The sequence below is a fragment of the Schistocerca americana genome, chromosome 1 (genome assembly GCF_021461395.2).
Source record: "Schistocerca americana isolate TAMUIC-IGC-003095 chromosome 1, iqSchAmer2.1, whole genome shotgun sequence".
In the NCBI taxonomy this organism is placed as follows: domain Eukaryota; kingdom Metazoa; phylum Arthropoda; class Insecta; order Orthoptera; family Acrididae; genus Schistocerca; species Schistocerca americana.
Genome location: NC_060119.1, coordinates 245,749,376 through 245,772,530, shown reverse-complemented (window position 1 = coordinate 245,772,530; position 23,155 = coordinate 245,749,376). Strand labels below are relative to the sequence as shown.

Sequence of the window (23,155 nt, the reverse complement as noted above, 5' to 3'; positions counted from 1 at the left end):
GACGTTTGTATTCCCTTTTGCCTGCTTCATTTACTGCACTTTTATATTTTCTCCTTTAATCAATTAAATTCAATATTTCTTCTGTTACCCAAGGATTTCTACCAGCCCTCGTCTGTTTACCTACTTGATCCTCTGCTGCCTTCACTACTTCATCCCTCAGAGCTACCCATTCTTCTTCTACTGTATTTCTTTCCCCCATTCCTGTCAATTGTTCCCTTATGCTCTCCCTGAAACTCTCTACAACCTCTGGTTCTTTCAGTTTATCCAGGTCCCATCTCCTTAAATTCCCACCTTTTTGCAGTTTCTTCAGTTTTAATCTACAGTTCATAACCAATAGATTGTGGTCAGAGTCCACATCTGCCCCTGGAAATGTCTTACAATTTAAAACCTGGTTCCTAAATCTCTGTCTTACCATTATATAATCTATCTGATACCTTCTAGTATCTCCAGGATTCTTCCATGTATACAACCTTCTTTTATGATTCTTGAACCAAGTGTTAGCTGTGACTATAGCGAGACTAAAGTTTGTAATAGGAAGATTACCTATACTCCCTGCAAGAAGACTATTACTGATAAGCCTGTACCCCAATACATGGATTATATTCCATTTAAGTAAATGTTCATGGAACCGTATTAATCCACGTGTGCATTTGTGTTTTGGAAAGACAATATTCGTCACCCATAGCAACATTCTCTTTGTTGCGGTACAGGATTCTACAGAGGTGATGAGGATACTACAGTGGCAATGAGGATACCACAAGAAGATCAAAACCAACTGCAAAACTATTTAGAGAAGATATGTGTATGGTGCAAAAATTGGCAATTGACCCTAAATAATAAAGAGTGTGAAGCCATTGACATGGGTGCTAAAAGGAATCTGTTAAACTTCGATAACCTGATAAAATCAATCAAATCTAAAGACCATAAATTCGACTAAATACCTAGGAATTACAATTATGAACAGCTTAAATTGGAAAGAATACATAGAAAATGTTGTGGGGAAGGCAAACCAAAGACTGTTTTATTGGCACAACACTTAGAAGCTGGAACAGCTCTACTAAAGAGACTGCCTACACTACACGTGTTTATTTTCTTTTGTAGTACTGTTGTATGCTGTGGGGTCCTCACGAGATAGGATTAACGGAGTACATTGAAAAAATTCAAAGAAGGGCAGCATTTTTTGTATTATCGAGAAATAAGGGAGACTGTGTTAGGGACATGATACAGGATTTGGGGTGGCCATCATTAGAACAAAGGTGCTTCTCGTTGGGATGGGATCTTATCAAGAAATTTCAATCACCAACTTTGTGCTCTGAATGTGAAAATTATATTGACGCCAATCTTCATAGGGAGAAATGATCATTATAATAAAATAAGGCAAATACGGGCTTCCATGGAAAGACACAGGTGTTCTTTTTTCAGGTTGTATGCATGGACAAGGAAAAAAATTATACTGGCTTTTTCCTGGATGTCCCACTTAAAAATACAATTTTTCAGTGTTAAGTGACAGAATACTTTCTCTCGGAATCATAAAACTTATCTTATGATTAGGGCTTTATATACTAGGGTAGAACTTTCTGGCACTTAAAAAAAATGAACACCCCCCCCCCCCCCAAAAAAAAGAACAAACCCACGCGTATTTTGGACAGATCTTTGATGTGCAGCAGCATTCGCTGCATGTTTTTGTATTACGAAAGTATACATTTTAATTCCACCAAACAAAGCACGTTACTTTCTGAAGCATTGAAATTGAGATTGTAATGCACTTTGGTAAGGCAATCATAGCTGATGTCCTCTCGCCAGTCGATTATAGCAGATATTCAGAGCATAGGACATGTGACGTAGTCCACCAATAGCAACCAACATCACTGTTCAGTAGCGCGAACACACAAATACAAAGAGTTAATGGTTTAAATTAATATACACTCCTGGAAATGGAAAAAAGAACACACTGACACCGGTGTCAGACCCACCATACTTGCTCCGGACACTGCGAGAGGGCTGTACAAGCAATGATCACACGCACGGCACAGCGGACACACCAGGAACCGCGGTGTTGGCCGTCGAATGGCGCTAGCTGCGCAGCATTTGTGCACCGCCGCCGTCAGTGTCAGCCAGTTTGCCGTGGCATACGGAGCTCCATCGCAGTCTTTAACACTGGTAGCATGCCGCGACAGCGTGGACGTGAACCGTATGTGCAGTTGACGGACTTTGAGCGAGGGCGTATAGTGGGCATGCGGGAGGCCGGGTGGACGTACCGCCGAATTGCTCAACACGTGGGGCGTGAGGTCTCCACAGTACATCGATGTTGTCGCCAGTGGTCGGCGGAAGGTGCACGTGCCCGTCGACCTGGGACCGAACCGCAGCGACGCACGGATGCACGCCAAGACCGTAGGATCCTACGCGGTGCCGTAGGGGACCGCACCGCCACTTCCCAGCAAATTAGGGACACTGTTGCTCCTGGGGTATCGGCGAGGACCATTCGCAACCGTCTCCATGAAGCTGGGCTACGGTCCCGCACACCGTTAGGCCGTCTTCCGCTCACGCCCCAACATCGTGCAGCCCGCCTCCAGTGGTGTCACGACAGGCGTGAATGGAGGGACGAATGGAGACGTGTCGTCTTCAGCGATGAGAGTCGCTTCTGCCTTGGTGCCAATGATGGTCGTATGCGTGTTTGGCGCCGTGCAGGTGAGCGCCACAATCAGGACTGCATACGACCGAGGCACACAGGGCCAACACCCGGCATCATGGTGTGGGGAGCGATCTCCTACACTGGCCGTACACCACTGGTGATCGTCGAGGGGACACTGAATAGTGCACGGTACATCCAAACCGTCATCGAACCCATCGTTCTACCATTCCTAGACCGGCAAGGGAACTTGCTATTCCAACAGGACAATGCACGTCCGCATGTATCCCGTGCCACCCAACGTGCTCTAGAAGGTGTAAGTCAACTACCCTGGCCAGCAAGATCACCGGATCTGTCCCCCATTGAGCATGTTTGGGACTGGATGAAGCGTCGTCTCACGCGGTCTGCACGTCCAGCACGAACGCAGGTCCAACTGAGGCGCCAGGTGGAAATGGCATGGCAAGCCGTTCCACAGGACTACATCCAGCATCTCTACGATCATCTCCATGGGAGAATAGCAGCCTGCATTGCTGCGAAAGGTGGATATACACTGTACTAGTGACGACATTGTGCATGCTCTGTTGCCTGTGTCTATGTGCCTGTGGTTCTGTCAGTGTGATCATGTGATGTATCTGACCTCAGGAATGTGTGAATAAAGTTTCCCCTTCCTGGGACAATGAATTCACGGTGTTCTTATTTCAATTTCCAGGAGTGTACATAGTGTAGCTACAAGTAAAGCTAAGCTCTCCCATATAGTATTGGTCATTTTGCACTTTTAACACTTTAATATACATCACGCAAATGTACCAGTAAGATTTTAAACAATACTACTTCTAAGTTGTTGGCCCTCACAGTGTTAGGCTTTAAACGAGAATCAAATGCTCTGTGATTTAAGAAATTCAAAACACATTTGCACACGTAACGTAATTCATATTGCGTAAAATGAAATTTGCTTTGAAAGTAACGCTTTTCAACCACCATTTGCAATATTTTCCTGTGACCTGTTAAAATTCGTTTCAGCAGTTGTCACAGAGTGCCAGAAAATGGCGTTACTGTGTGTGTGTGTGTGTGTGTGTGTGTGTGTGTGTGTGTGTGTGTGTGCAGCTATGACAATGTATGAAGCCACATGTTCCTACCTATATAGCAGTAAGAGGTCTTACATTACATCGTAAATGAAACAGAACACGAGAGGGTACTCCAAGAGCATCGGAATTTTGTAAACCGGACAAGCATTTATTTGAATGATCAAAGGGATAAAACAGAAGCACATTCATTTAACAATGAACATAATGTCACTGTGGAAGCAATTCCAGAAGAAGTGTATAAAGACATTTAAGGTATGAAGAAAAGAAAGGTATACGGAGATTGTGTGGTTCTGTGGTTCAATAAACATCATTAAACCTGAAAGAAAAGTAAAACTGGGAATTTACAAAATTGTATACATAATGAGTCAATAAAATTTTTCTGACTTTGTGACCGCATTGTCACAACCACCGACATTTCGGTCACTGTTGCAAGTGATCTTCTTCAGGGCGTTTCTGTTTATTGCTGAATGAGAAAACTTTGTTTCTTATATACCTGAAGACATGGTTGTTATCTTATTCTGACAGGCTATTAAAGATGAAGGGGAGGGATGTTAGAAGTTCTTTATTGGTCTTTTATTATTTCTTTTTATTGGTGGCAACTCGACATTGTGATTGGTGTTTGAATTACTGTTTGTGATTGGTGGAAAACCAGGTGGCAGTTGTGACGTGGCTTTGTTTTCCTGCTTTCTAGTGCCAGCTGAGGCACGCCAGTACTCTACGTACCTGCGGCCACTGCGATCTCGCATGAGCCTGTGTGTATTGCTTCACATGAGCTGTCGTCCTGAAACGCTGTTTTGCTGGCAGCCAAGACATCAGAAGTCGGTACCCATTCTCTGTTCATGCTGGGGGGGGGGGGGGGGGGGGGTGGGTGTCACTTGGCTATTTCTATTGCTTTTCTAACCTCCCTCCTGAAAGTAAGAGGCTGTTTCACCAGTATGCAAGCTTCACCAAAATCAATCTGTTTGCTGCACTTGTCTTTGCCACCGCTTACTTGGTATGTTGCCTTAGTCAGATATATCTTCTACGTTCAGGTATCCGTGTACTGATGGGTTGCCCCATCTTGCCTACATACACTAATCCACATTCGCACCATTTGGTGAGCCACACAAATTTGTACATTAAGGACTCCATCTATTTTGTAGAATGTTTAAAAGCATATCTTGGCCACAGATCTGATGATTAGCTTCGACGTGAAGTCTTTGTTCATGAATGTACCAGTACAAGACAACGAACATCTTAGAGGAACGCATGGCACCCAATATCTACAAGCTAGTGTGAAACTGTTTAGCAACTACCTATTTCAGATGGAAATGGGAATTATATGAGCAGACAGACAGTGTAGCTATGGGCTCCCCCCTCTTGCCTATTGCACAGGGGCATTTTCGTGGAAGCATTTGAAGAAACAGTGCTCCAGCCTGCACCAGTATGCCAAGAATGTTGGTACCGATATGTTCATCTTACCTTTGTTATCTGGCCACATGGAGAGGAAGAGCAGTGAAATTTCCACCAACACCTCAACAAACAGCACAGCAGAATCCAATTAACTATGGAGATAGAAAAGAATGGGTTGCTGCTCTTCCTCAACTTGGAAGTTCACAGAAAGCCTGAAGGTAAACTGGGCCATAGAGAATACAGGAAGCCAACCAGTACTGACAGGTACCTACATGTCTCCTCTCATCACCACCCTACACAAAAGAAATATGCCCTGCACACTTTAACCAAGTGGGCTCACAGGATCAGCAATAAGGAACATCTAAAGAGTGAACAACAAAACCTCAAGTCCATTTTTGATGCCAATGGTTATGGGATGAAATTAATAGATAAAACTATGCTGACAAAGAATGGAGGCAATAGAGGAGAGCAGAAATAAGAACAGAAAATCACTCTATTACTATATGTTCAAAGTGTTACTGAATGGGTGGGCTAAATTCTCTGCAGAGAAGGCACAAGCCAATTTTACGAAGCAGCAACAGAATAAAATATATTCTTTGAACAATAAAAGATGCAGATGACAAACTACATGCCGCTGTAGTTTGTGAAATCAGGTGCGAATGTGGATAAGTGTATGTAGGCGAGATGGGGAAATCCATGAGCACACGAATATCTGATCACGAAAGGTATATCCAACTAAGAAGACACACCAAGTCAGCAGTGGCACAACACCAGGATGAGTGTAGCAAACAGATTGACTTTGGTGAAGCTCGAATACTGGTGAAACAATCTCTTACTTTCAGGAGGAAGATTAGGGGGGCAACAGAAATAACCAAGTGACACAACAACATGAACAGAGAAGACTGGTATGGACTTCCGATGTCTCGCCTGTCAGCAATAACAGCATTATACGATGACAACTCACATGAAACAATACACACAGGCATCTGGGAGATCACAGTGACTGCTACAAAGCAGGAAAGCAACACCTCGTCAGAACTACCTCCTAGTTTTCCATTTGCCGATTTTCCCCAATCACAAGCAGTAATGCAAACACCAGTCACTAAGTTGGGTTTCCAGCAATGAAAAGAAATAGTACAAACACCAATAAAGAACTTCTAACATCCTGCCTCTTCATCCTTAACAGCCTACCAGAATTGGATAACAGCCACATCTGCAGGTATATAGGGAACAAACTTTTCTCACTCAGCAGTAATCAAGAACACCCTGAAAAAGATCACTTACAACACTGACTGAAACACCAGTAGTTTTGCATAATGACAATGTGGTCACAAACCCAGAAAAATATTATTGATTGTGACAATGGCCACAGAAGCCTGTGTTTATATACACACAATGTTTATGCCTGGATGCCAATTCCCCAAATTTGGTAAAATGTTGGATTTACTCTACTCCACACAAAGAGTAGTCAGATAATTAACAAAATAGTATAGATACATCGGCCTTCTCTCCATAAGGTACAATATATACATTAAATTATCATAAACCTCATATAAAGACACATTTTAATCAGGCAGCTTCAGAAGTGGATATAGTTCAATGGACTACTTGAACTCTGTGGACACACACATGAATACGAATTACTGCCTTGTCTAGGATTCTTCATCAAAATTATCGGCAGCAGCACTGGATGCATTTTCAAAGTCCTATATGGAGGAATAGTTATTGACATACACATAAATGAAACAAATCAATCTTCATTTTAAAGATGACATTATCCTTTATACAAGTGGTATAGATGAGCTTAAAATGCAAGATTGGAAATCATGTACAATATGACTAAAATAATGCATAAAAAGCATCCCAAAAAGCAAAATATACTAATTATTAGTAAAGCCAAAGAAATAGTTTATGAGTTTTTGTACCCACAGCAGTTGATGACAACTGAATGGACAGAAAAAGAAACAGAGAAATAAAAATGGCCTCAAGTGCGTCTGGTAAACTGAACATGTATTAGAATATTACATTTTTGATGTAGCTGAAGTTGAAGGCTTACTTTTAATGTGGTTTAAGTTCTGACTTACCACAGTGAATGTGGATGTTTTTTTAATGTGAAAACCATTCTAAAGTGAGGGTTGCTCAGTAAACGGCTGAGATAAGTATCGTGGGAATTGCTTGGAGAGACAAGAAAACTGAAAATTGGATTAGAGACCAGGCCGGAGTGGAAACCAATTTTAACTGTAATGAAAATGAAAGAGAGATGACTAGGATATACAACCAGGTGAACAGATTGCACATGGATCAAGAAGGTTCTTTACTGGAGCCCAAAATTTATGAGATCAGCATGATAACCCAATGAAGGTGGGATGTCATAATAAAACACACAACAACAACAACAACAACAACATGAACGTAAAAGGCTGAAGATAATAATGCATGAAGTCAGGAGGAGCCACCCATTCAACAGTGGATGTCATATGTCTGATGCCTTTTTTGAGTAAATTGTCTTTAGCAGCCTGCAATAGTTATTAATTTAGAATTAAACTACAGTGACTAAAATGATAAGTTGAAGAAGTTACTAATAGAGAAATTACTGAACAAGGAAAAAAAATTAACAATAGGTCAATAGGTACTACAAGAATACTGACCTGTAAATTTACAGATAAGAAAACAGATGTATCAAAGCCTTGTGATTCAAATACTTCTTCAAGTGTATTTCCTTCATGATTTTCAGAAGTACTCTGCACAACTACTTCTTGCTCTGCTGTAGTGGTATCAGGCTGTTCATCCTGTGTTGCAGATTCAGTATGTACCACTGGTTCAATATTAGCATGTGTTTCAGAATCATTGGCAATAAGATTCTCCACTTCCTTCACCTCTATTTCAGAAATTGTAATTCCTGCATCTTGGCAATTTCCATTTGCTAATTGCGTAGCATCTGAATCATTTCCAAATATTTGCTCATTGAGGGTCCTTTCCAGTTCCTGAATATTTTCCTGAAAATAAGAAATAGCTTTCCAGTAATGCGATCAAATTATCTATGGTGATTTAATATTTTAAAATTAAAGCTTGAGTTGCTATAAAAGTTCCCAGATAAATACGAGATCAAAAAGATTCCGTTTTGCAGCATTGTTGCAGCATTTAGGCAATATAGTGCAATTCCGTATATAAGCACCGACGTGTAAGCAAGGCATAAGTGTGGCAGTCATTAGTCTGACGTGTGTGCAGTAAAAGCGGAAATGTGAACTATGGCGATGTTATTGCCAAATGTGTTCAAACAGGACCAACATACTGTTTTTCTTTTCTAGGCTGAATAGACATCTATAGGAGAATGAAGAATGTGTGGGGGGCAACATGTCTGTCAAAAACCACTGTTGCAGAATGGTGTGCCAAGTTCCGTGTTAGGTGCTGCTGTGTCATGATAATGCACATTGCCATGTTGCAAATGTTGTAATCCATAAGTTATGCCAATTTCAGTGGGAAACACTCGATAACCCACCCTACAGTCCTGACCTCTTCCCATGTGATTATCAAACCATCAGTCCCTTAAAAAAGACCTCAAAGGGTCAAGAATTCCTGCTGGATGAGCATGTGCAGTAAGCAGGAATCTGTGTTGTACCAAACAGATATTTTCAGCCTGGTGTGTCTGTGGGATGATTGCCATAACGCTTTCGGCATACTGAGTTTGGACTGTACGGCCTTCGAACTGAAACAACCTTTTGACTATCCCTCACATTTTACATTTATATAATGAATGAAAAATATGGTGTTATAACTTTATCCTCTAGGGGATGGATAGATATCAAATACCCCAGAACTAAGTGTTAGGCAGTAAGGTAGGTGAGACAATGTTTTTATCGATGATCTGTTGTCAACAATTGCTGTATACCATTTGGTATAAACCGTTGTTTGAAACTTCAGAGAAGTATATATGCAGACTGAAGTGACAAATGTAAATTTGTACCAAAGCTGAGATTTGAATCTGGTCTCCTGCTCACAAGGCAGATGCACTAACCACTATGCCACCATGGCACAGTGGCTTTGCATAAACAGCATGGACTATCTTAATGTGCTTCCCACGTAAGTCCAAGTTCTCTTTCATACCTCAGCCCACTTGGTATTCCCCCTAAACCTGAACAGCACTGCAAAGGCTCTCCAGCTGTATTGGAATAGCACCTCAATGAAGAATGAAATGGAATCCTGCCTGAAGCCCTGGCATAGATGTTTTAACCAAATAAAACTATATGGTTCTGAAGACTCTTTCAAGTCCCAAACATTTATGATGAATATATGCACTATGCATTTCAAAAATTTTGAGACATGAAAAAGTTTCTGGAAGTATGTAGTTCCATTTGATTAAAGCACTTATGCCTGGGTTTCAGGCAGGACCCCTGTTTCGTTCTACATTTAGGTGCTGTTTCAATACAGTTGAGAGCCTCTGCAGTACTTTTCAAGTTTGAGGGGAATACTACGTGGGCTGAGGTATGAATGGGAATTTGGAATGAAGAGGGAGGCATGCTAAGGTAGTCTGTGCATTACTGCAAAGCCACTTTGCCAGGTTGGCGTAGTGGTTAGTGCGTCTGCCTAGTGAGCTTGACACCCAGGTTCAAAACCCGGCCTTGATATACATTTTCATTTGTCACTTCAGTCTGCATATTTATGTCATAAATGTTTGAGACTTGAAAAGGTCTCTGGAACCATATAGTTTCATTCTCTAAAGCAGTGGATGTGATGTCTCCAGTGCATTCTACTTTGCAGCTTGTACAAATGCATCCAAGCCCTGTCAGCTGATACAAGGTTGTATAACAATTTCACATTTTCTTGATCCACTAGTTTGAGCATTTCCTTTCACAAATTGAAACTGTATGAAATTCAGTGGAGAGTGTTTGACAGCTAAATGTTCATGTAAAAACACACACATTGCAGTCTTTGATACACCTACAGGCGCTTCTACTGCATGGTATGTCATATGCCAATCTCCTCTGATGGTTTTTAGAACAGTCAATTTTGGTCGATCTTCACAAAATTCAGGATTGATTGAAGCACAGATACAAAGAATTTCTGCAAATTGATTATAAACAATGTTTTCTGAGTGTGATTGATTACCAAAAGTTCAATGAAGAGATATAAGGCATTGTTGCTAAGGGAGACTTTTAATTTGTTAATTGACATCTATTTTCAAGTGGGTAATAATTCAGAATTTTTCAGCATTTCTATGCTGCTCTTCCTCAAGTCAAACAAACCTGTGAGAATTTGTAGTGCTGTTCTTTGTATGTGTTCAACATTTCCTCTTGGTGCTATCTGGCTCAGGTCCCACACATTCTAGCAATATGCCAGGATGGATCATGTGAATGTTTTGTAAGCAACATGTAAACTGCATTCCCAGGACCTTATCAGTGAACTGGAGTATGCTTCATGTGTTACCAATGAATGAACCTAAGTGATATCTCCACATATTGTTACACACTTGACTGATCCAATTGTGACCATTGTAGTCATAGGATACTTCTTTTTACATTTTGCGCGGAATTTGATTTTACACTTCTGAGCATTTAAATTAAGTTGACAAGCTTTGCTGCAATCTGAAACCTTACCAAGAACTGACTAAGTGCATTTGCAGCTTTTCTCAGACAGCACATTACTACAGAAAACTGCAACATCTGCAAAAAGTCTGAGGTAGTTATTAGTATTGTCTACTAGACCATTAACATACAACAAAAACAGAAAGGGTTGCAACACACTTCCCAGGCACCTGAAGGTACATCTACCTCTGCCCATGACTTTCCATCCAACATAATGTGCTGTGGCATTCCTATCAATAAATCTTCAATCCTGCCAAAATTTAATTTGATACTCTGTATCATTATAATTTTGATTATTAGTGAGTGCATGGTACAGAGTCAAATTGCACACGAGCAATAATACAATGAGGAACATGAGATCAATGACATTTATTGAAATGCTGTAACTTTTTTCCCACTCCCATGTAAGGATGTCTTACATTCTAGGCAGCAGTTTGCTAACACTGATAAATGATGATTATTTGATGTTGAAATTCAGTTTTTATTTTTCTCTTATGGCTGACATGTTTAACTTTAAAATGATTGTTGATTACTCATATAAAGAACTGATGTCCTAGATGCAATGCTATGCTAGACGACATGATGCAGGGCTGATGGGGAAATAAGTGGACTACGACACAGATATTGGGTGGTCTACTTGCTAAATAAATTGAACCTATTTAGTGCAAGGTAATATCACTGTGATGATAATGGAGATGTCCTGATTGTCATTTTTGTCACATTAGGTGTGGACAGACCTCTACGCAGTTTCCACATTGTCTGGAGGTAAGTATATGAGAAGTTCAGTGCCAATAATTGACCAATTATACATGCTAGTTTTATTATTTATAAGTGTGTATGCCATTCCCCACCCCTTCCTCAGTCCAGCATATCGGCTACCAAATTTGAAATCTGTCAATGTACCATAAGTGTAGTTATATCATTGCCAGAAGAAATGCAGCCTACCATGGTGGTCCAAGCTGCAGCAGGTGACTGCAGTGTTCAACAATGTAGGACACCATACCAAAGGCCAAAGCCCTTAGAAAAGTAGCTGAAAGTAGTTGTCAGCATAGGCAGGGATATCCTCAGATGTCTTCTTGCAGAAGTGGCTGAGAATAAGGTCAGTATTTAGGGTGCAGCTCTCAAGTGACATCACAGTGGAAGATGAGACTTGCTAATGTCACATAAGATACACATGATGTTTACTACTACGTCTCATAACAGCACAGCAAAATTGTAAGAAGAAAATATGAAGTCGAGTGCTTGGTGTTGTTATTAAGGACGAAAAATTAGTCGAGTGTTGCAATGTTTCAGACCACCATTTTGTGTACACTTTCATTGGTAAGGTAAGCGAAGAACATTTGCAAGTTGTATGTATTTGTCTCCTCAGAAATGTAGATAATTTTTCTCGGTACACAGATGAAGTGTAATTTAAATAAAATTTTTTAACTCTGTAGGAAAAGAGATAGGAGGAGGCAATTTATTTATTTATCTTTTGTTTTTCATGCCACAAACAATGTTGGTAACACACTGGAGAGAAATGCTCTATTGAAGATGAGTGTACTGCCACCAGGAGTGAGTGATGAGAACTTAAAAGAAAGAACATGGCCAACTGATGTGAGTGACATCTATGAGTGAATAACAAACTTGGAACTGGACCAGCAATGTTTAAATATGGGGCAGCCTCTTGTTATTACATATGAAATAATTACGGCTTTAAACATGTAACAATGTAATTAATAATTTCTTTGACTTGTAAAGACAGCGACAGGGTGAAATGACAGATATGCTTTAAATAGTTGTTAGATACTGAATTAATACATATTATAGTTTGTTCTAAATGACTATACAGTATATTATAAGGAAATACAGGGCAATTATAATTAAAGTTAAACTTTCAAACCACTGTAGAAATAACACCACTGGTCAGAATGATGTCAAATTGCAGCGGTATATTATCGAAGAAGGGGGAAAACATATGGGAGAGGAAAAATAAATAATTACACAATGTAACAATAGAAGGTGCTGTAAGCATCATAATTTAATAGTGGTTGATTACAAATGAATCATACAATGCCCAAGGTGTAAGTTTGACGTAAAACAAGCTGTACTACTCAGCGTGCATTGGTTTACAGGTGTGATACTGTTAGTTACTAAGCCAATCCACCAAGGCAAGGTCATATCACATCAGATGGGACAAATTGGTGTTTAACTGTCCTGAGGCCAAAAACCGCATAAAAAGCATCAATCAAAATCAAATCGGATTATTAATTTCCGTGTGACTGGCGCAAAACATGTTCAATATGCTGTCCACCATTCTCTGCAACAAGTTGAAATCAAGAAACAGGATGTTCCACAACTGATCGAAGTATTTCCAGGGTCACGTTCAGAATGTGTTGCGCACTGCGTGCCTTCAATGCAGCTAAGTGTGCAATCAGAACACTGAACACAACATCTTTCGGATAGCCACACAGTCAGAAGTCACACGGATTAAGATCAGGTGATTAGGACGGCCAGGCTGTAGAGAAATGGTGGCTGATAATTCTAGCATTTCTGGATTGGTGCTTCAGCAGCTGCTTAGCTGGATTTGCAATGTGTGGAGGTGCGCCATCCAGCATAAAAATGATTCCATCCACACATCCATGCTGTTGGAGAGCTCGAATGATGTGGTTGTGTAAAAGACACTTATAGCGCTTACCAGTGACGGTACAGGCAACAGGACCGGAAGCACCTGTCTCTTCGAAAAAAAGATGGCCCTATGATAAATGGTACCACAGACCCTCACCACACAGTGACCTTTTCAGGATGAAGTGGTACTGGTTGATTTGCGTGTGGATTTTCCGTTGCCCATATTCTATAATTCTGTGTATTGACATATCCTGTCAGATGGAATTGTGCTTCGTCTGTCCACAAAATCTTCCATGGCCAATCATTGTCCACTTCCATGTGAGCAAGAAATTCTAAAGCAAAGGTCTCTCTTGCTGGCAGGTCAACAGGAAGCAACTTGCGCACATGGGTAATTTTGAATGTACAGGGTGATTCAAAAAGAATACCACAACTTTAGGAATTTAAAACTCTGCAACGACAAAAGGCAGAGCTAAGCACTATCTGTCGGCGAATTAAGGAAGCTATAAAGTTTCATTTAGTTGTACATTTGTTCGCTTGAGGCGCTGTTGACTAGGCGTCAGCGTCAGTTGATGCTAAGATGGCGACCGCTCAACAGAAAGCTTTTTGTGTTATTGAGTACGGCAGAAGTGAATCGACGACAGTTGTTCAGCATGCATTTCGAACGAAGTATGGTGTTAAACCTCCTGATAGGTGGTGTATTAAATGTTGGTATAAACAGTTTACAGAGAATGGGTGTTTGTGCAAAGGGAAAAGTTCTGGACGGCCGAGAACGAGTGATGAAAATGTAGCACGCATCCAGCAAGCATTTGTTTGCAGCCAAGGAAAATCGACTCGCAGAGCTAGCAGAGAGCTGCAAATTCCACAATCAACTGTATGGAGAGTCCTACGAAAAAGGTTAGTTATGAAACGTTAACTACCCGAGGCGATGGATCGGCCGCCAGGCAGCCCGTGACAGAGCACTTCATCACTGGCCTCCAAGAAGCCCTGATCTTACCCCCTGCGATTTTTTCTTATGGGGGTATGTTAAGGATATGGTGTTTCGGCCACCTCTCCCAGCCACCATTAATGATTTGAAACGAGAAATAACAGCAGCTATCCAAACTGTTACGCCTGATATGCTACAGAGAGTGTGGAACGAGTTGGAGTATCGGGTTGATATTGCTCATGTGTCTGGAGGGGGCCATATTGAACATCTCTGAACTTGTTTTTGAGTGGGGAAAAAAAAAAAAAAAAAAAAAAAAAAAAAAAAAAAAAAAAAAAAAAACCTTTTTAAATACTCTTGGTAATGATGTATAACAGAAGGTTATATTATGTTTCTTTCATTAAATACACATTTTAAAAGTTGTGGTATTCTTTTTGAATCACCCTGTATAACAAAGAAAGGTTTTTTGTAAAATTTTATGCACCATGCCTATGGGTACGTCCAATGTTCGGGCAATGCTCCACGCACTACACATTTGCACACAACCAATCATCTCCTCCTGCATTGCTGTGGCCACATTCTACCGATGTCAAATCAATTCCTTTCCTCCCTCTACCAGGTTGCATACCAAAAGAACATCTTTTCAAATTTCCGAATCACTTTCTCCAGACCCACGGCAGTCATCGGACCAACACCTTTTTTCAAACCCTTCAGTGTCTGAAACTTCTGCAAAGCGACATGTCCACAGTCATCATTCTTGTAATACAGCTTTGCAAGCAGAGTGTGATTCTGCATTGTGGAAGTCATGGCAAATGTTGCAGATGCAAAAGGAGGAAAAGCTGTGTACCCAGCATGTTTATACCAACTTCAATGGGTCGTGTGCATGACAGGTGTTTTCATTTATGTATTCCGACACACACACACAGCGCCATCTATTGATCAATTTTCACACTATTTTTTTTCTTCTGCCATATGTTTTCCCCCTTCTTTGATAATATTCCGTTGAATTTGATGTCATTCTGACCAGTGGTGTTATTTCTACAGCACTTTGAAAGTTTAACTTTAATTGTAATCACCCTGAATATCTATTTTTACATTATCCAGATTGTGGCCTGAAACTGTCTAAAAGATTTCAGTAACAGCTTTTAGTGAGTTATTTCCTTGAATTTGCTGTTGCAGTGATATAGGCAAACAGTTTCAAAGCACACCACACTGCACTTAATATGAGACGGTTCAATCCCGCGTCCGGCCATCCTGATTTAGGTTTTCCGTGATTTCCGTAAATCGCTCCAGGCAAATGCCGGGATGGTTCCTTTGAAAGGGCATGGCTGACTTCCTTCTCCGTCCTTCCCTAATCCGATGAGACCGATGACCTCGCTGTTTGGTCTCCTCCCCCAAACAACCCAACCCAACTTAATATGAGGTCAAATATGAGAGTAGCTTAGCTTGCTGTCTAATCCCCTAAAGTAAAAATCAAAATCCATTTCATGGGAATTGAATGCAAGTATGACTTATATTGCGGCAATGGTGATGTGGCAATGGTGATTTATCAATGGTGATTCTGGCTTCCTGAATCTAAAGTGGGAGATGCAACATTTTCAAAAAATCGTGATATCAATATTTTTTATGCAATCTGTGAACTGCAGCCTGTTCCACTACTAAAGTTGTGATTGCAATTTTAAAAACGATGTGAAATACAGATCTTAACTACACTATTTATCACAATACTAAACAGGAAATTTGCCTTTATTTTCAGATACCGACAGATTTTTAAAAATATTTACTACATACAATACTTCATTTCACTTCATGGATGAAGTCCAATACACATGGATTTTGTGCTCTAACAACCATTTATCCTGTCAACTGGAATTGCTTAGAGACAATTTTTTACAAATATTTTGACAATTCGTGAGAATTAGCACTCCACACAACCACACCAAAACCCAAATGTAGACATCTGTGGCTGTAGTGTGTGTTTGGGGATCTGTATGTTTATGCGTGTACTTTTTGCTGGAAGAAGACCCAGGGCTCGAAAGCTAGTTAATACCATGTTTCTTTTATGTCTGTCTATGAACCACACATCAGTCAGCTAAAGGCGAATGGCTGCCTTGCCTTTCCTTTACTTTACTTTACATGTACTGTATACACAATGAGGTACAAGAGATAATTCTTAGGCTATTATAGCCATGTATAATAAAGAAGAAAGATGTTTGTAATACTTATTTGTGTTGACCACATTACTGCACTGAAGAGATTTTACACACCAAGTTATTTGCTATTATACTTTACAAGCATTGTGCGAGAGTCTGGTATTCTACAGACTCCCTAAGTAATGTATAGAATGCCTGATGGTTTTACACAAACTATGAAACATAAGTTTTTTGGGAAAATGTTACATACTTTTCCTATGTATTATACAAAGTGACTAGTATCATTTACATAAAGTGTTAAATTCACACAGGATGAGAAGTATCTTTCAATTAATAAACATTTGAAACAGAGAACAAAACTACAAAATAAAGCACAATATATTTTTTCCAGAAAACAATGAAAGCAGAACTGAGATTGAAGTACCTGTTTCATTAACTACTCACTTTTCTTTATCACAAAACAAAAAGAGGCAAGCTCTTGTACATACATTTTGCACATACCCCTGATGAGTCCTTTGCCGATTGCTGTGGACTGAGAAGTAGCTGCAGATCAGAGAAGTATTTCGGGGTCAGGAATGTCTTCATTAAGTTCTTTGGACACAGGGTGAATTCTGATCTTGTGCAGAGCAGCTTCAAGATTTCTTCTGCAGTTCAAAGTCAGTAAAAACCATCTTCTGTCACGTTCATAACAACTGCCAATAGATTGTGCGAGTCACCCTATCCTTTGTTGATGTCAGGAACATGAAACGGCACTATGGCACCCAAAGGCACAGGAGGAATTTTTTCTGTGAGAATCCCTTTTCATTTTTTTGGCTTGAATCTCAAGGTTCAATTTCGATTCAATTTTACCTTTGATAGCTTTCTCCACATTGAAGCAAACACTGCACAAAATGCTAACCCCATGACCTTCTACTTCATCGCAGTCATTGTCTTTACAATAAGGTCCACAGATAGCATGAACCTTTTGGCCACACATTTGTGACATGTATGAGTACCACTGGTTTCTTTTCAGGAGATGCAACATATCAGAAAAAGAATGATTTTCGTTAACCATAGAAATGGAAAGCTCTCTAATAACTGGGGGTTCATCACTGTTTTGGTTTCGTCCATCAATAAATGCACACTCATTTGTTTTCTGCAGGGAGATGTGCCACCTGCATTTATTAATCTCGTTTTTCTTTCTACTGTTTTACTGTTTTACGCTCCCTGTTATTTTTTCCAGTTCTTCATAAGTCTCAATGTCACGGAAAAAGAGAGACCTACTCTAGCTTTGCAGCTGAACAGAGCTGATGACCTGTTAATTCCAAAATGAAAGGCTCTGTTTTTCATAAGGAGGACAAACCACAGACCATCACTCCAGCAGTTACTTTTTTTGTCTTGTATCCAAGCACACAGCAGATCTTCAATGTCCTGATTTGCTCTTTCGACACTGCTGTTTTTGTGAGTGGTGTGGCTTACCGTAGGTGATCTTCAAGGTGGGCCAAAACTCCTTTAGGCTGCTTACTACATTGTTTGCGAATTCCCTGCCATTATTGGACAATAGAATTGTTGGAGCATCAAGTGATGTGAATATGTCACTGAGGTTGAAGGCTACTTCTTCTGTTCTCATGCATTTCTTCAGAGTCCTGATAACTACGAAGTTGTTGATATGATCTTGGCAGACCATTATAAACTTGTACACTCTATCAGGATGGAACGGAAATCAATGAGATCAACCTGAGAACAGGAATTGAATTTCGAAAGAACCACAACACCTTTTTTTAACATCTTTTGTTTCTCCTGGTAGGGCTTAAAAAGGTGAATGTCCAGCTTGGTGTCATGATGTGTAATGTTCTTATACTTGGGTGAAAGTTCTTTCAACATCCTGTCATGCCTTGCATGACCAATAGCCAAATGGGTCTTGGAGCACGTCAAATAACTCTGAGTCCACGACGTAAAATTGAATAGCACTCTTACCTTCTTTAACAGGATAGATCAACATGGTCCTATTCTCGATCATCATTAAGTCATAGTGTTTTAGTAGCCAGTAGTCCTGTGGTTCCTTCTTCATGGTCGTCTCAACCTTTTTCATATCACTGACTAACTTTTGGTTACTGGTTTTGGTTAGGAAAACACACTTTTTTTGACAGCATCTGCTCTTAGTTGAGATAATTCATCACAGAACCATCACTGCATGTCAGCATTGCACGATTCTTGTCTTGGCACTACACTGCCTTCCGAAGTGCTGATACACGAACCGGAAAAGATGATGGGAGAGCATCTGTCAAACTTCAGCTGGATGATATAGGTGGGTGAACTATTGTGGTGATATGCATTGTGTGATAGTTGAACATTGTACAATAAGCTGTCTTCGCAACCATTAAATAATGACCTGAATGCCATGGTAAACTGTGGTAGTGAGGCAAAAATGGTGGGATTAGGCATATTACATACTCTGCCAGCAGACAATCTGGCAAAGTATACAGGCCTAGGCAATGTATAAAAAAATGCCAGATTTCACACAATGCCAGTAACATATACACCAACTGGTACTAAAAGAAATTTGGATCTAGAATATAAAGAGTTGGTTAGCAATACTTCCTTTAGGATCCTATTGAACTGCACTTTGTCTCTAAACTTTTTATGGCTGCACAAGCAAGTTATCAAAAATGTGTGATCCTGAAAATGACAATTTTCTGAACCATTGCAAGTGATTTTAAATCTTTAAACAGATTATTCTTATGAATAAATAAAGATTTGTTTGGATACTTCAGTAGTTCTATGATATGCTCCTCTCAACTAATACACATGGAGGAAACCTTAAAACTTTTTAACTGCACATTCAATCTGTATACTAAGCAAGCTGTAAAAGTAACAAAGAAGACATTCAGAAAGGAAATTAAGTTTTAAGGAGAAGAAATAAAAACTTCACAGGTTTGCAAATGACATTGCAATTCTATCAGTCACAGGAAAGTACTCGGAAGATCAACTGAACAGAAAGGACAGTGCCTTGAAACGAGGTTACAAGATGGAAAAAAGAGTAATAGAATATAGTCAAATTAAAACAGGGAATTAGACCAACCAGTAAATAAGACACTAAAAGTACTACATGGGTTTATTATCTGGGGATTAAAATAACTGACAACTGCAGAAGTAAGGTGGATATAAAATGCATACTTGCAATAAAAACAAAAGAATTTCTGTAAAAGGGAAATATTTTGACATTGAATATAAATTTAAGTTTTTCAAAGTCTTTTCTGAAAGTATTTTCTTGAGTCTAGCAACTTACAGAAGTGAACATGGATGATAAACAGTATACATAAGAATGTATAGAAGCTTTTTGAGATGTGGTGCTATGGAAGAGTGCTGTATGATACGATGGTTTGATTGAATAATTTATTAAGAGGTAGTGAATCTAGTGGGAAAAACAGAAATTTATGGTCCAACTCAGCTGAAAGAAGTGTTTGATTGATAGGACACAGACACTGAGGCATCAACGAATAGTTAATTTGATTACAAAGAGAGGTGTGGAGGATGAAAATTGTGGAGGGAGACCACAGATTGACTGCAGTTAGCAAATTTAAGTGATCTAGATTGAAGTAGTTATACAGAGACGAAAAGGCTTGCATCAATTTATGCAGTCCTTGATCCCCAATTTTCTTCTTCATTTATTTTTTATTGTTTTGGGTTTCTTGCCTCAATCTGTAAAAACAAAACCCTTACAGGATCACTTTGTTGTCAGACTGTTATGATCCTTTTCATATGGAACAGGTTGGTGTAAGTTCAAATTTATGTCACATATCAATTCCTATGGCCCTTGGCAATGTAAAAAGAAAAAAAAAAAAAAAAATTAAGCTTCTAAGTCAGTGCAATCAGAAGATTCAGCCATTTATGTCACTCACTCATCAAAACCTATAGGGTGCTTCTAGTTAACATACTATCATTAAATTTGGCAAGAAGCATGGTTTCAGAGTAAGTACAGGAAAAAAATCTGAAAAATTTGTTATTTTTTAACCGTCTGTCTGTCCGTCTATTAAGACAAATTTTCTTTGGAATATGCTAGTCTATCCAGTTCACATTTATATCACATATTAAGGTCTATTCTCTGCTGGCAATGTAAAAAATTTAAGCTTCTAAGTCAACGCAATCGGCGGATCTGGTTCAAACTCACTCATCAAAACTTATAGGGTACGTCCCATTGACCTAGAATTTTGAAATTTGGCAAGAAACAAGGCTTCACATTACAAGTAAAGTAAAGTAAAATATCTGAAACTTGTTAAAGTGAACTATATCAAATAAAAAATATCTTTCTGCCATTTGAACATACATCGCATTCATAATCTATCAAAAGCATAGTACTCAAACATTGCTGCATGTGAACTTAAAATTTAAGTTGTAGTCATGTTTTAGAAAGTAGGGGGAATAAAATCTTATTAAATTTTCTCTCTCTACATATATAAACTGACGTTCCCTGCTCGTTTCTGTTCGTACGTCCGGGCTGCTCTGAGGAACTACTGTAGAGATTTTGACGTGGTCATGGAATTCCTAGAACCAACATCTTGCCAGTATTGATATCAATAAGAGGCAAAAATTATTGAGATTCTAGATTACAAGGCTGGATGAACTACATATACACATAATTAAGTTTGTACAGAACTCGCAGTCCCACTCGCACTAGGCCAATTTTTTTTTAACTCTATGGCCCCTTAGCCCTTTTTCTGCATATTTTATTTTCTATTTATTTCCCAAAACTTAAGCTACAAAACTTGTTACTCCTGACTCAGTTCATACATCTTCCATGGTCCAGAATTTGGAATGGCTTTCCCTTCCCTTCGGCATTTGTGCACGCACCCTCGTCTTCAAAATTCCACAAAGGTGGGAGTAAAATAACCGAGACATACCAAACACTGCTTGAAGAAAGGAGAAAAACACAAGAATGACAAAAGGGCAACAAACACTAAAATGGACAAACTCAGACAAGAAAACCACAGAGAGATGCACGAAACATATAGAAGAGATCAAATCAAGAGAGCAGATTACCATGGCTGGCTGACCATGAAAATAAAAAGGAGAAGCCAGCCACTCTGCAACACATCAAAACCTCCACCCTAAAAGGGGACAAAGGACATGTGCTAAAACTTAGATCAAATGATAAAACCCATCCTCACGAATAAAACATAAAACTAAAGCTGCTGTTGAGGCACTGTCGCCCAACACCGAAGGTAGAGTGCTGGGGGCGGCTAAACATGGGCAGTCCAGCATGAGGTGGAAGACTGTTGGCTAAACATGGGCTGTCTAGCATGAGGTGCAAGACTGTCATTTGTGAGCCACAGAGATACCAAGGTGGGTCCTCGCAACAGAGGTGGTAACCATGAGTTAACCACATATGGCCAATAGGGAGCCGGCAGAAAACAAGTGATTTCCTGTGGGAGGACCGCATGGAAGACTTCCACACATTCGTAGTCTGCTTAATGACATGCAGTTTGTTGTACGTACTGTTATGCCATTCTGTCTCCCAAAGCCAAAAAACACTGCAGCATAAGACAGAACACAGGTCAGTTGCAGAGATGTCCATCTCCAGAAGTGATTTCCGCTTAGCTTGTTTGGCCAGCCGGTCGGCAAGTTCATTTCCTGGGATTCCGATGTGGCCTGGGATCCACACAAACACCACTGAATGACGGGACCATTCCAGGACATAGACTGACTCCTGAATGGACACTACCAAAGGATGGGGAGGTCAGCACTGGTCTGGGCACGAGCCGACATGCTAAAGAGCACAAGATATGGCTGCCAACTCTGCAGTGGAAACACTGCAGCCATCTGGCAAGGAGTGCTGTTTAATATGTTCTCCATGAACATACGCAAAGCCTACGTGACCATCGGCCATCAAGCCATCAGTGTAAACCACTTCATGGTCCCGGCACGTGTCGAGAATCGAGAGGAAGTGATAGCGGAGAGCCGCAGGGTTAACTGAGTCCTTAGGGCCATGCGAAAGGTCCAGAAGAATCTGCGGCCTAGTTGTACACCATGGCGGTGTACGTCAATGGACCTCGAGGAGAGGTGTAATGGAAGAACTCCAGTTCAGAAAGATGGGACCAGACATTAACTGGAATCTTAAGTCCTGACCTGGCCCCCGATGCGGGAGATGAATCACTGTGGTTGGGAAAAGGAGACGGTAATTCGGATGCGCAATAGAACTACGGACGTGTGCAATGTAACTGGCGAGCAGTTGTGCATGCCTAACCTTCAATGGAGGGACTCCAGCCGCCACCAGGACACTGGTCGCCGGACTCGTTCTAAAAGCTCCCGTTGCTAGGCGAACGCCACAGTGGTCCAATGGGTCGAGTAAATGCAACGCTGAGGACTGCCACACCATAAACCAGACTCCCATAGTCAAAGCAGAATTGAACAAGGGCTCTGTTGAGCAATCTGCATCCCAGTTGGTGTTGCTTAGGCAGCGGAGGGCATTGAGGTGCTGCCACCACTTCCACTTAAGCTGGAGAAAGTTAGGTAGCCAAGTCAATCGGGCGTTGAAAACCAATCCTAAGAATCGATATGCCTCCACTACAGTGAGTGGATCGTCATTAAGGTAAAGTTTTGGTTCTGGATGAACGGTGTGCTGCCGACAGAAATGCATGACACACGACTACGTTGCTGAAAATTGGATGCCGTGGACTAGAGCCCTTGACTGCGGCTTGTGGATGGCTCCCTGTAGGCGCTGCTTGGCAACACCAATACTGGAGGAGCAGTGCAAAATGCAGAAGTCATCCGCATACAGTGAAGGTAAGACCGACGGTCCGAGAGCC

General features: G+C 40.4%; 1 protein-coding gene across 2 annotated transcripts in view; it reads right to left on the bottom strand.

Moving 5' to 3' along the window:
- LOC124553793 (zinc finger protein 236-like) overlaps nucleotides 1-23,155 on the bottom strand; it is a 237,404-nt gene that overhangs the window by 58,940 nt on the left and 155,309 nt on the right. For both annotated transcript variants that reach the window (XM_047127806.1, XM_047127878.1), the window contains exon 20: nucleotides 7,755-8,102. In XM_047127806.1, coding sequence (XP_046983762.1) covers nucleotides 7,755-8,102 — 348 coding nt within the window. The remainder of the gene's footprint in view (nucleotides 1-7,754; nucleotides 8,103-23,155) is intronic.